At 49.5% G+C, this 13515-nt stretch overlaps 1 protein-coding gene across 4 annotated transcripts in view; it reads left to right on the forward strand.

Annotated features, from left to right (window-relative positions):
• The first annotated feature begins 1369 nt into the window (after positions 1-1369).
• LITAF (lipopolysaccharide induced TNF factor) overlaps positions 1370-13515 on the forward strand; it is a 35793-nt gene continuing 23647 nt past the window's right edge. The window contains exon 1 of one of the 4 annotated variants that reach the window (XM_006079903.4): positions 1370-1507. Coding sequence is in view for 1 of the 4 variants with exons in the window: in XM_006079902.4 (XP_006079964.1) it covers positions 9184-9232 (49 nt within the window). In the remaining 3 variants the exon portion in view is untranslated. Of the gene's footprint in view, positions 1517-9088; positions 9233-13515 lie in introns of those variants that run through there. The other 3 variants (XM_006079904.4, XR_003106539.3, XM_006079902.4) reach the window with 3 other exon arrangements.

Genomic DNA, 13515 nt, shown 5'->3' on the forward strand with positions numbered 1-13515 from the left:
AGCACCTGTTGAGGGGCAGTGAGTTGATGGATGTTGAAATAGTGGGGGCAGGAGGAGAAGGGGACAACAGAGGATGAGATGACTGGATGGCATCACCGACTCAATGGACGTAAGTTTGAGTGAACTCTGGGAGCTGGTGATGGACAGGGAGGCCTGGCGTACTGCGATTCATGGGGTCGCAAAGAGTCGGACACGACTGAGTGGCTGAACTGAACTGAAATAGTAGTTACTCATTTCCAGAGCTTTCAGTGATTGAGTGAGAAAGTACCTAGGGGCCACGGGACACCCTGGGGGCATGCAAAGTATTGGGTTGGCCAAAAAATTCATTTGGGTTTTTCTGTTTCATCTTAGGGAAAACCTGAATGAACTTTTTGACCAGTCCAATAGTTAGCAGTAGCTGCTGCTGCTGCTGCTGCTAAGTCGCTTCAGTCGTGTCCGACTCTGTGCAACCCCAGAGACGGCAGCCCATCAGGCTCCACTGTCCCTGGGATTCTCCAGGCAAGAACACTGGAGAGGGTTGCCATTTCCTTCTCCTATGCATGAAAGTGAAAAATGAAAGTGAAGTAGCTTAGTCATGTCCGACTCTTAGCGACCCCATGGACTGCAGCCTACCAGGCTTCTCCGTCCATGGGATTTTCCAGGCAAGAGTACTGGAGTGGGGTGCCATTGCCTTCTCCGAGTTAGCAGCTAGGATAGGTTTAATTTAGCACAATCTGTGCTAAACGCTTTGCTTGCATTGTTCAGCTAAATCTCTGTAGATCTTATGAGACAGGTACTGTTGTGCCCATGTTACAGACAGGAGACTGAGGCCAGAGAAAGTGGGCACATACCCAAAGGCACATGGGTTTTCTTGGGTTGCCTGGGTGCATCTGAATGCACAGAATTGAGGTATGGGGAGAAAAGGGCCGACTTCCGGAGGGCAGGGAGCGCTGGATGCCTTGGCAAGGGATCTGGAGGTGATCAGTATTGTCTGAGAACCGGGAAGGAGAACAAATGCTGAAGATGGGGACCCAGGGGCGCAGGGGAGAACAGAAAGGGAATGAAAATCAGGAGGGGAGTTCAAGGTTGTGCGGGCACGTGGCGGGGATCCACGAGCAGGAGCAGAACCAGAAAGGGGAGACACTCTCCCCACCAGGATGGGGAGAGTGGGGTCTGGGCTGAAACTGGGGGGTTCCAGGGAATGAGCAGGGTCTGGGGGTGTCAAGGGGGTGTTCCGAGGGTAGCGGGAGATCGGAGCGGTGGAGGGGAAGGGCAGAAGCCAGAGGGTCGCAGGTCCTTGGTGGGGTTTCTAGCTTGCGGGAGGCGGCCCCCGGCGAGTGGAGAGGATCGGGTCAATGCGGCTCGTAAAGGCGGGGACTAGCCGGAAGCGGGAGCCGGAGCGCCCCGCCCCGGCCGGTCCAGCCCCCGCCCCCCGCCTTCGGGCTCTCCTCCCGGCCGCCTTCCAGCCAGTCCGCCCGCCAGCTCCGTCTGCTCAGACCTCCCGGCTCGACTGGCGGCGCGCGCGGCGGTGAGTGAGGTGCGCGTTGGCTGGCGGCGGGGGCGCGGGCTAGGGTCGCCGACGGGGAGGAGGCAGCGACCGGGGTGCTGATCCGCGGAGCTTCGAGCTGGTGGTGGGTGGAGAGCGGGGTCGGTGCGGCGCGAGCACCCGCTCGGGACTCCGCGGGAGTGGTGGCCGTGTCCCGGAATCCTGGCGGGTCCCCGGGGTTCGAGGTGGTTGGAGGGCGTCGGAGTCCCGCCGTGATCTTCCGCGCGGGGCCGGCGAGGCCGGGCTTCCAGTCACTTGGCGCTTGTTCCCGCCGCAGTCCAGGCTGTTCCTGCTCCCCGAAGTGAGCCGATCGCCCGCGGATCGCGCGCGGTGGGGTCATCTCGCCCCCACCTGAAAGCGCGCCCCGTGTTGCTCACGGGGGCCTCCACCCCGGGAGAGGACACCCCGAGGCTTTTCAAGGAAGTCTTGTCTCGCTTGGTGGCTGCTCTCTCAAAGTTGAAGTTTCCAGACTCATTATCGCCCGGCGATTTAGAAACAAAACCAACCAACCAAACAAAAAAAGCCCAACAGATTTCCGACGCCGGTCCCAGAAATTCGACTTCTGGGTCCACGATATCTGCTTTTCCCCGCCATCCCCCGCTCCAGGGGGTTCCCCATAGTATTCAGGACCGCTTTCAGCGGACACCGGCGGGCCTAGGGAGCCCACGAGAGATGAAAATTCGGGACACAGAGCAAAGGGAGCCAGAGCCCTGGCTAGAGCCCTCGCGGGGAGGGGGTGTGGGGGGGCGGGTAAGGTAGGCACTCTGTGAGCGCAGGGGTGCGCCGGGACCCCGTCCACTGCCGCTGCCAGATACATGCCAGTGGCACAGGATGGCGAGGTGGACATTGGCCCTCCACGCCCAGCTAGGTAGGTGGCCTCTTTCTCTTTAGTTTCCAGGTCACTGTGATCTGGGCAGTGGGGTCATTGTTGTGCCAGAAACCCTTCCATCAAGGTCAGGACAGGAGGTGATGGGGAAATGGGGTATTCTGGACCGGCTGTGCATTCCAGGGATCAGGCCAGCTGGTCTTTGATTAGTTTTCTGGCTTTTGTGCTTCCGTAAGTGGGGCTGATGTCATTGCATGTCGGACTGAGCTTTGGTGGCTGGGAAATCCAGTTTCTGGAAGGCACAGGGCCTTCCCATCTTAGTGCATCAGGATAAAACTCGCCCACCCATCTTCCCAAGGGGAGTAAACCCTTGGCTGGGTGAGCTGGTGCTGGTTCAAGGACTGTCTGGAACGCAGGTTGGCCCTGCAGTTCCCTTGGGGCCCTTTTAAGGAACGTTGTGGTTTGCATTAGTGTGTGCTTGACTGCCTCCCTTATCTTCTTACCCACTCACCCCCCAGTCATCTCTGATTGACTCTTACAGTGAGACTCACCTGGATACCGTGTCCAGCGTGAGCTGGTATCTGGGACTCTACCAGCGTGTTTGGTTTTATCGAAGTTGATTTGTAGGCCTGCAAGCAGGTGACTTGCTCTACCTGGCGTAGAATAATACCCATGCTGCTCCTGGCTTACCTCTCAACCAGTCCTTGCACTGGGGTTTAAAGGTGCCCCAGACTTTCCAAGAAACATCTATTGTAGATCTACGATGGGAGGGGCCCATCTTCCCCCTTTCCTGTTTCTTGAAGGCATGAATAATAGATGCTTTTATTCACATTTGTGAAAGTGTCCTCATTATAGTGTTTTTGTGGATTAAGTGACTCACTGATTGATCTGAGATGGAGGATCAATTTCTTAAGTCTCTAAATACTAGATTGAAGTCATTTCACTGTCTCTAGTGAGTAAACTTTCCTTTGTTCCTTTAGTCGCTTTTACTGGATGGTTGTGGGGAAATAAAATGCTACTCTAGCCTTGTAAAGGACACAGAAGAAATGGCTCTAGGTTCTGAGGGGTTTATGCTGCAGGTGGAAAGTGGAAAAAAACACAGTGGATAGTCAGTGCTCAGCAATCCCCTTAACTCGGGAAGGATTGAAAGAAATGGAAAGGAGTGAGCTATGAGTCAGGGAAAATTTCATAGGAAAGCAGAGACCTGAGAATACATGTCACAGAAGGTACATGTATTCCAAATGAGCAGAAGAGGCTCAGCAAAGCTTTGGAGGAAGTGCAGGCCAGCCCATAGTTGAGGACAGTAAAAGGGAAGCCACTGAGAGCAAAGGAACTGGAAGGCATTTCCAGCCCAAGTTCATTTTCAAGGAGATAGACAGGGCATGCTTCCTTGTTTTTACCCACGACTGGCAGTGCTATGGTGCCACTCTGAGAATGGGAGCATGCCCATCAAGGACTTAAAATTCTCCCACTGAAAAGGAATCAACCCCAGCTACAGTGATGGTGGGGGAAAAATGAGTTCCATGACTCGGAGTCCTCGAGTCTTGACACTGTGACTTGTCTTCTGTTTGTGCTTTTACTGCAGTGAAAGTCGCTCATTGGGCAAGGTGGTCCGTCTCACCAAGCAAATAGCCTTCCTTAACTCTGCTGTACTTCCATACCTACGTCCCTGTCTTTGGAGCCTGTTCCCCTTGCCTCCCAACCATGGCCAGTTCTGAACTGGTGTTTACTTATCGGGGTTATTTGAGCTCTAAGTGGTATTTCCTGGGTCCTCACAATTTCATCTTATTGTTTGCACCTACACTGGAGCTCAGGGCAGTCGGGATAACACTTTTGTAGCTAGTGAAGTTGTCTTTTGACTGCAGATTATTTCTGTAGAAGAACTGTGTGTACTTTCATAAGACTTAGGGCCTGGACAGGAGAAAGTAAATATCACGGGTGTCTCAGTGGCAATTCCCTGTTTACCTAGTAGGTAGGAAGTTAATTCACCAAGATCCGAATTTCTTCTTCGTGGGTGTTAACGTCAGGGAAAATAATGGTGAAGAATTTAAGCTATTTAGCTCATGGGGGTTTTTTCTTTTCTTTTAAAAAAAAAATTTATTTATTTTGGGAGATCTAACCCATGCCCCCTGCAGTGAAAGCAAGGAGGAAATCCTGACCACTGGACTGCCAGGGAATTTCCTCTCATGGAGTTTTAGAATTGACAGTGTTCCTGGGGTAAATGTAAGAGCTTAGCATTGACTCACCCTATCCTTGAGTCCAGGGAGATTATTCATAAAGGCTGCATTGGTATTTTTTAAAGTTATATAAAAAATAACAATATTACAGAAAGCATGAAAGATAACGAAGAGTATCTGGTATAATCTCAGCCTGTGAATGAAACAGCTAGCATCAGTTTTCCTTATTTGGAGGCTTCTTGTCATGGTGCCTGTTTTTTTATGAAGTTGTAATCAGGGTACGTATAATTTTGTCTCCTGATGCAGTCCTATTAATGTTCTCATTGTGCTGTTTCATCAAAAACTGTCATTCATGTGGAAACTGGGGATGTGGTTTCACCAGGAATCCAGGGGGGGAATTGTTTCCCTTTGATTCTGGGGGCGCAGCTCAGCTCCCCAGTGGAAGCATTTTCCATTCCACAAATCACTGTAATTTGTACTTAAGCCATATTTGAACCTGACTCTCAGATTGTGGTCACTTTATCTTTGCCTGGCGAAAGAAACTGAATTCGGAAGATGGAATGTGAAAACACGTCTCTGAAATCTTTCCCTGTGAGCTTCTGTATTTTTAACGGAGGTAGACTGAATTTATTTGGGGTTTGTTGGCCTAAGAACCTTAGTGTAATTTCTCACTTCCTCTCCCGAAGAGAGTTGGAGATCCCAGTTTCCCTTTTTGTCTAAATTCTTCCTCCTAATAGATTGTAAAGAATAGTTTTCTCCAGAGACCGTGAAAGACCAGCTCTCTTTGACCTCCTCCGCTGGTTCTCCACCTTGTGTACAAACTGGGCTATTTTCTTAGGAGGCCCGACAATTTGCATGCGTGTGTGTCCTTTTTTGCACAGGAATGTCTTTTTCCCTGGGGTCAATTTTCTAATGCCTGTATTCTTTTCTGGGGCCTGGACTGTGGGGGCAGGGAACGGAATGGAATAATCTTCCCCTTTCTCTTCCTGAAAGAACTGAGGATTAAGTTGGTGGTGAAAAAGCTGCCTTATCTTCTCTCTGAAGGCCTTGCCCTTTTGTGTGTTGATCTAATACCTAAATCCAGAAAACTGTTCTATACACATCAGGAGGATGTATTTTTAGAAGTTTATCACCTACCTGTGGCCACCTAACCTATCGCCTATTTGTGGCCAGGCATCAGTGAGCAAATGCTGGGAGGAGATTAATTAAACTTTAAGGCTTATTCACCTAAAATGGGGGTATCTGTGTGTCTATTTGTCTGCCTATCTACCTGTGTATCTATCTGGTAATTGGTAATCATCTATCTATCTACCTGTGTACCTATCTAGTAATCGGTCAGAGAGAAATACTAGAAACCCTGATCATCACCCCGGCCTCCACTTAATCCTTCCCATTTAACCGAAATACCTGAGGGGAAATAAAACTTTCTTTAAAAAAAAAAAAAAAAAAGTAAATTAAACCTTAAACTTCTTTTTAATGGCAGCTTGATTTTTTTTTTAATTAAAAAAAAAGACGTATTTATTTGTTTTTGGCTGCGCTGGGTCTTCGTTGCTGGGCAGACTTTTCTCTAGTTGCAGCGAGCGGGAGCTACTCTTCAGTTGCGTACGTGGGCTTCTCATGGCGGTAGCTTCTCTTGCTGTGAAGCATGGGCTCCAGGCAGGCGTGCAGGTTTCTGTAGTTGTGGCGCAAGAACTTAGTTGTCCTGAGGAACGTGGGATCTACCCGGACCAGGTATTGAACCTGTGTCCCTTGCATTGGCATTCAGATTCTTAACCACTGGATTACCACGGAAGCCCTGTTTTATCTTTAAAAACTGAACTTGTATGCTTTTGGTTGTTTTTTTTTTAAATATTTATTTATTTGGCTGTGTGGGATCTTAGTTATTGCATGCGGGATCTAGTTCCCTGACCTGGGGCCCTCTGCTTTGGGAACCTTAGCCAGTGAACCCCCAGGGAAACCTCCATCTGATAGTTTAATTTTAGATTTGCCAGAAAGTAGCAGTTAGTGCAAGGAGTTTTCCATCCGCCCCTCCCCTAGTTTCCCCGCTGTGAACGTCTTCCCTCATCTGTGAACATCTTACATCATCACTGCAGGACTCGTGTGAAACTCGGAAACGAGCGCTGGCACCTCACTGTCGTCTACCCTCCAGACATTGTTTGACGTTTCTGCTAATGTCCCTTTTTCTGTCCCCAGACCCCATCCAGGGTACCACGCTGCATTTAATCACACCATCACCAAGTCACCTCCTGTCTCCTCAATCTTTCCTTGTTTTTCATGGCTGTTTCTAAGCAGTAATGGGCAAAGATTTTGTAGAATTTCCCTCACATTGGGTTGGTCTGATGTTTGTCTCGTGATTCTACTGGGGTTACCGATTTTGGGGGAGAAGGCCACAGAGATGAAGGGCTCTTCACTTCACAAGGGGGTACAACATGATACCCAACATCGCCGCTGCCAGCTTTCCCCGTAGCAGAGTTCCTCTTTTGCCTCTTTTCGTAGACCATTAACCTTTCCTTCCTCCAGGGGATCTTCCCAACGCAGGGATCGAAACCAGGCCTCCCGCATTGCAGGCAGATTCCTTACCAGCTGAGCCACCTGGGAAGCCCAAGAATACTGGAGTGGGTAGACTATCCCTTCTCCAGCGGATCTTCCAGACCCAGGAATCGAAAACCGAGGTCTCCTGCATTGCAGGCAGATTCTTTACCAACTGAGCTATCAGAGAAGGCCTCACCCAGGAGAGGAAGGGTCAAGACTAAGCTCTATCTCTTAGAGGGAGAAGAGACTTCCCTGTAGCTCAAACGGTAAAGAATCTGCCTGCCATGCAGGAGACCGGGATTCGATCCCGGGGTCTGGAAGATCCTCTAGAGAAGGGAATGGCAATCCACTCCAGTATTCCTGCCTGGAAAATTCCATAGACAGAGGAGCCTGGTGGGCTGCAGTCCGTGGGGTTGCAAAAAGTCAGACACAACTGAACAACTAACACACTGGGGGCTAAGATCCAACATGCCTTGCGGAGCATATTAAAAAGCAGAGACATTACTTGGCTGACAAAGTAGAGGGACGAATGTCCATCTAGTCAAACCTATGGTTTTGGGTTTCCCTGGTGGCTCAGGTGGTAAAGCATCTATCTACAATTCGGGAGACCTGGGTTTGGTCCCCGAGTCAGGAAGATCCCCTGGAGAAGGAAATGGCAACCCACTCCAGTACTCTTGCCTGGAAAATCCCATGGACAGAGGATCCTGGTAGGGTACAGCCCAAGGGGTCACAAAGAGTTGGACATAACAGAAGAGACTTCACTTTCACTTAGAGGGAGGGTGCTTCTACACATTTGGAATTCTTTAAGCAAATTTGTCTTTTCTGTATTTAAAAAATACATACTCCTCTGCTCAATGTTATGTGGCAGCCTGGATGGCAGAGGAGTTTGGGGAAGAATGGATACCTGCATCTGTGTGGCTGAATTCCTTTGCTGTCCACCAGAAACTATCACAATATTGTTACTCAGCTATACTCCAGTATAAAATAATAAGTTTAAAAAAGTAAAAAGCATAAAAAATACATACTTCTCTAGTTTTCTAAGTAAGTAATCAGAATGTAAATTCATAATAAAGATAATGAACATACTATACATTATTCATGAAACTTATTAAGAGAGTAAATCAGAGTTCTCATGCAAAGAATTTTTTTCTCTTCCTTTGGCGTTGAGACTACAAGAGGGTGGCGGTTCAGTAAACTCCTTGTAATCATTTCATGACGTGTAAGGGAAATCATTATGTTGTACACCTAAAACTTACACAGTTGTTGCTGTTCAGTTGCTAAGTCGGTGTCCAACTCTTTGTGACCCCAGGGACTGTAGCCCGCCAGGCTCCTCTGTCTTTGGGATTTCCCAGGCAAGAGTACTAGGGTGGCTGGCCATTTCCTTCTCCAGAGAGCTTCCCAACTCTGGGAATGAACCCACGTCTCTTGTGTTGGCAGGTGGATTCTTTACCACTTTAGTCACCTGGGAAGCCCCCCAAACGTATACAATGCTGTATGTCAAACTGGAAAAACTACGCCCTGCCAATACACTCTTTGAGCTTACGCCATAGATTGCCCCATCGTATATGGGCTATATATGCCATCTATGCGCATGAAATCTCTGGCTAGGAGGTGGTCTGTGCATCGCTTTCCTCAAAGCTCTGTGGAGGGAGAATCCAGAGAAACAAGGATCCCAGCCCTTCCCCAGAGGGGTGTGATGCGGGCCAGTTAGGGAAACAGAATCTAATTTGCAGACAGGAAGCAATTAGGACCGATGAGGGAGGTGAACATCATCCAGGGCTGGGATTGTTACAGATAGGCCAGGGGATGGCTGAAAAGACTGCGGGAGGTTAATGCTTACCACCCTGTCTTCACCTGAAGTCTCGCTGAAGGAAACACTGTTTTATAATTCTCAAAGACATGACAGTTATAAAACCCACAGTCATCTGGAATATGGCCAGAATTGAGGAAATAAGCAAATAGGAGCCGCCCAAGTAACGCAGATAGTTATCATCAAGACAAATGCCCAGCTTGTTGACTTTCCTTATGGGAGGCTCCCAGGGAAGCTAGTAGCTCTTACTTTACACCGAGTTCTTACCCACGGGGAGCCTTCAGAAGCCTTGAAACAGCAATGGGGGGATGGGATGGGGGTTCTGCGCAGCCTGGGGTGTCACAGAACCACAAGACTCCGAGGTGAGCGTTTTCTTATCCTTTTTTTGCAGACTCTTAAGGAGGCAGAGAGAACTAGGGGATCATTTTAGAAAATGATTAAGAGACTTTCAGGGGAGGGATACTGAAAAAGGGCCTCGGTCAGATGGTCAGACGATAGCAACACCAGGAGTTACGAGCCTGGAGTTTTTGTCGTGTTGATTCTGTGATCTGGGGAGAGAAGCCCTTGGCGATGGGCCTTTGGGCCTTTGATGTGTGTTTATACTGACAGGGACTTGTTGGGTGGCTTTTGCTGTGGCTGCTTTCTCCTGGTATTCTAGGTTTTGAGGCTTATTTTTAGAATCTGAATTATCCTTGGCAGGAGTTGCAGACTTGGAGGGGGTTTTTGAAGTCGCTTTTGGGCTGCTGGTTATTGAAACAGAACCTGCTTGGGTGGCGGGGTCCCTCCCTGAAAGATTCGGTCCCGTCCCCACCTCGCCTGGACCAGGCTTATTTTTTGTTTGTTTTATTTTGGTTGTGCAACGTGCGGGGATGTTAGTTCCCTGACCACGGATTGAACCCACACCCCCTGCAGTGAAATCGTGGAGTCTTAACCATTGGACTGCCAGGAAGTCCCAGGGCTGGACTCTTGATGCTGCAAAGGCTCCCGTAACCTGGCCCCACCCTCCTGGCCAACCTCTGTCACTTCCCCAGGGAACACGGGTGTGCCTGCCTCTGCATCCCCCTCCTATTTCCCTTGCCCGCATCCTTCTCTTGTCTCAGACCTTCCGCTTGCCTTAGAATCTGGGCTCAGTTTCCCCTTTGTGTCTGCTCCCATGTCTTCCCAGGCTGGTTCACTTTCCCTCCTCAAATGGGTTCCTTAAGGCCAGTGAGGGAGGGCCCACGCCACCCTGCTCACAATCCCACATCCGTCGTCAGCTTTTAGAACTTCCTGCATGAAAAATAGACCACAGTGCAAAACGCAAAGAGAAGAGTTGCTGTGGCCGATAGGATGTTGGTACAGATTTGGGACTGAGATAGAGGAAGCGGTGGTGTGCATGTCTTCTCACCAAAGAGAAGTAATCAGTAACTTGAAAATCTGTCTGCGAACCCTTAGGGAGGGGCCGAAGGCCAGCTGATGGGCATGAAACACCAGTCATGGGACCAAGGACCGATGATGTCATTTCACCCAGAAGTGGGAGGATGTGAGAGACCAACCTGGGAAGGGCAGATATGGGGTTTGCAGAAGAGGCTCTTTGTCCCTATTAAAAAAAAAAAAAGTTTTTATATTTAAAATTTAATTTAATTTTAAAGCATTTAATTATAAGTATGTTATAATTAATACAAATTATAAAGAATAGATCATAGAACATAGAACTACACATTTATTATGTTATCATTATATTTAACTTAAATAATTTCTTAATTTTTTGACTATGTAGTATTGCTGTGGCTCAGTATACAAAAGACCGAGTCTAAGAGTGAAAAGCATTCATCCAGCTACATTCCCCAGTGTACCTCCCTCCTCCTTTTACAGGCAGCCACTGTTATCTGCTTCTCCCCCCACCCCCCCTTTAGGTTGGGTGGTTCGGTGAAAGCGCTGAGTCCTAACCTCTGCACTGCCAGAGAATTTCCGGTTACTGTATTACTTCCTTGTGTATCCATTTGGAGACATTTCATGCCTATTTTATAAGGAAATGTGTATCCTTCTTCCTTGTATACCAGTGATGGCCTGAGATGATAGACACCATTTGGGCTTTTTTTCACGCAGTGATCTGTTAATATTGCAGGAATATCTGTGTTTCCACACATGAAGTTCCTCGTTCAGTCTTGATGGTCGTATGCCATTCCCCTCTGTGGGTGGAGCATAACTGGTCTACCCAGTTCTCTGCTGATGGACAATTAGGTGGTTTCTAGCAACAAGGCAGTGGGTTACCTCTGTGTGCTCAGCATTTGTCACTGCCTCAACGCATGGCGTCAGCTCCGATGCACATACCTAGAGGAGGAATCTCTGGGTTAAAGGACTCCTGCGTGTTACATTTTGGTAGGTGCTTCCACAGTGTGAGACTCAGTTTACCTCCCCATCAGGCCTGGGGGAGAGGCCATCTCTGTGTTCAAACAGTTTGCCCTTTGCTAAAGGTGAAGATGGCAGATGTGGGGTTGAGGAGTTGAGGGGGCTCTCGGGGTTGCGTGCAGACCCCCAAGTCCCTGGGGTCCTTCCATGGAAGGGCTGACCCGGAAGAAGATGGAGGTGCAAGGCCAGGCTAGTGAGGAAGTCCTTCCAGAGAAGGTGCCAGCAGCCTTGGGAGTCGAGGACAGGAAATGGGAAGTGGGCTTGGAGGGGTCATGGCCGAGGGTGGAAGGAGATTGGTGGTCCCGGGTGAATCCGAGGACGTGGAAGAGAAGCTCGCAGGCAGAGGGGCTGAGGATGCAGGCTGGGGTAGCGGGGGCTTTTATTTTTACCTTTCTTATGTAAAACATTTATTTATTTATGGCCCTGCCGGGTCTTTGTTGCTGCTTGGGCTTTGTCTAGTTTCGGAGAGCGGGGGCTACTCTCTAGCTGTGGCGCGCGGGCTTCTCATTGCAGTGGCTTCTCTTGTTGAGGAGCCCAGGCTCTTATCCAGCGTGCACGGGCATCAGCAGTTGTGGCTCCCGGGCTCTAGAGCACAGGATCAGTAGTTGGGGCGCACGGACTTATTGCTCCATGGCATGTGGGATCTCCCTGGTTCAGGGATCGAACCTGTGTCTCCTGCATTGGCAGGTGGATTCTTTACCACCGAGCCACCAGGGAAGCCCTGTTTTTACCTTTTAATGAGGAACAATTTGAACAAGCTTAGAGATTAGGAGGGGCTTCCCAGGTGGTACTTGTGTTAAAGAACCTGCCTGCCAATGCAGGAGACACCGGAGACATGGATTCGATCCCTGGGTCAGGAATATCCCCTGGAGGAGGGCATGGCAACCCACTCCAATATTCTTGCCTGGAGAATCCCGTGGACAGAGGAGCCTGGTGGACTGCAGTCCATGGGGTCGCAAAAAAATCAGACATGACTGACTAAGCACAAGCAAGCCTGAGATCAGGAGAGGAGCTGGCTGAGAGGGCAGGGCTGGCAGAAGGGGTTATTGCTGGAGCAGCGTCCCTGGCATGTGGCAGGGCGTGGTGGGGTGGCCATTCTCGTGGGCTTTAAGTACAGGTTGAGCCCGGAGAAGGGTTCCTGCTGAGCTGAGGGTGGGCGGACAGATGCCTGGGAGCTAGGGTGGGAGGCTGAGGGGCTCAGGTCTCTGCTGGGGGGCACTGCTGTGGGAGTGGGAGAGACCCCTTGGAAGTCCGCAGGGCTGGTGGGAATTGGGCAACCCAGCTAGGAGTGGACAGGTTTGTTTGCTCTGCCTACTGTAAGAGATTACAAGCCTAGTAGCTGAAATAACATGTTTATTATCATACAGTCTGGAGGTCAGGAGTCCACAAAGGGTGTCACTGGGTGAGACTCCAGGCGCTGCTCTCCTGGAGGCTCTCGGCAAAAGAGAATCCATCTCCTGGCCCTTCTAGCTTCTTTATTTTGTTGTTCGGTCGCTCAGTCGTGTCTGACTCTTTGGTACCCCATGGACTACAGCACACCAGGCTCACTTGTCCTTCATTATTACCCGGAATTTTCTCAGATTTATGTCCATTGAGTTGGTGATGCCATCCAGCCATCTCATCCTCTTTCGTCCCCTTCTCCTCCTGCCCTCAATCTTTCCCAGCATCAGGGTCTTTTCCAATGAGTCAGCTCTTCACATTAGGTGGCCAGAGTATTGGAGCTTCAGCTTCAGCATCAGTCCTTCCAATGAATATTCAGGACTGATTTCCTTTAGGATGGACTGGTTTGATCTTCTGTCCAAGGGACTCTCAAGAGTCTCCTCCAGCACCGACGTTCAAAAGCATCAATTTTTCTGTTCTCAGCCCTCTTTATAGTCCAACTCTCACATCTGCACATGACTACTGGAAAAACCAACTAACAAACACCTATGTATCTTGGTCCATAGCTCCCTGAGCCTATTTCAAAGCCAATAGGGCCTCTTCTGTCTTTGAGGCCCTCCTGCCTCCGTCTTCTAAGGACCATTGTGGTTGTCTTGGGGCCACTTGAATCATCTCTTCCTCTCAAGGGCCTTAACCTCATGACAGCTGCAAAGTCCCTTTTGCCATTTAAGGCAACGTGTTCTGGAACTTACCTGACAGTCCTGTGGTTAAGACTTCGTCTTTCAATTCAGGAGGTGCAGGTTTGATCCCTGGATGGGGAGCTAAGATCCCACATGTCTCCAGGCCAAAACCCAAAACATAAAACAGAAACTAT

This window comes from Bubalus bubalis, chromosome 24 (genome assembly GCF_019923935.1).
Source record: "Bubalus bubalis isolate 160015118507 breed Murrah chromosome 24, NDDB_SH_1, whole genome shotgun sequence".
Taxonomy (NCBI): Eukaryota; Metazoa; Chordata; class Mammalia; order Artiodactyla; family Bovidae; genus Bubalus; species Bubalus bubalis.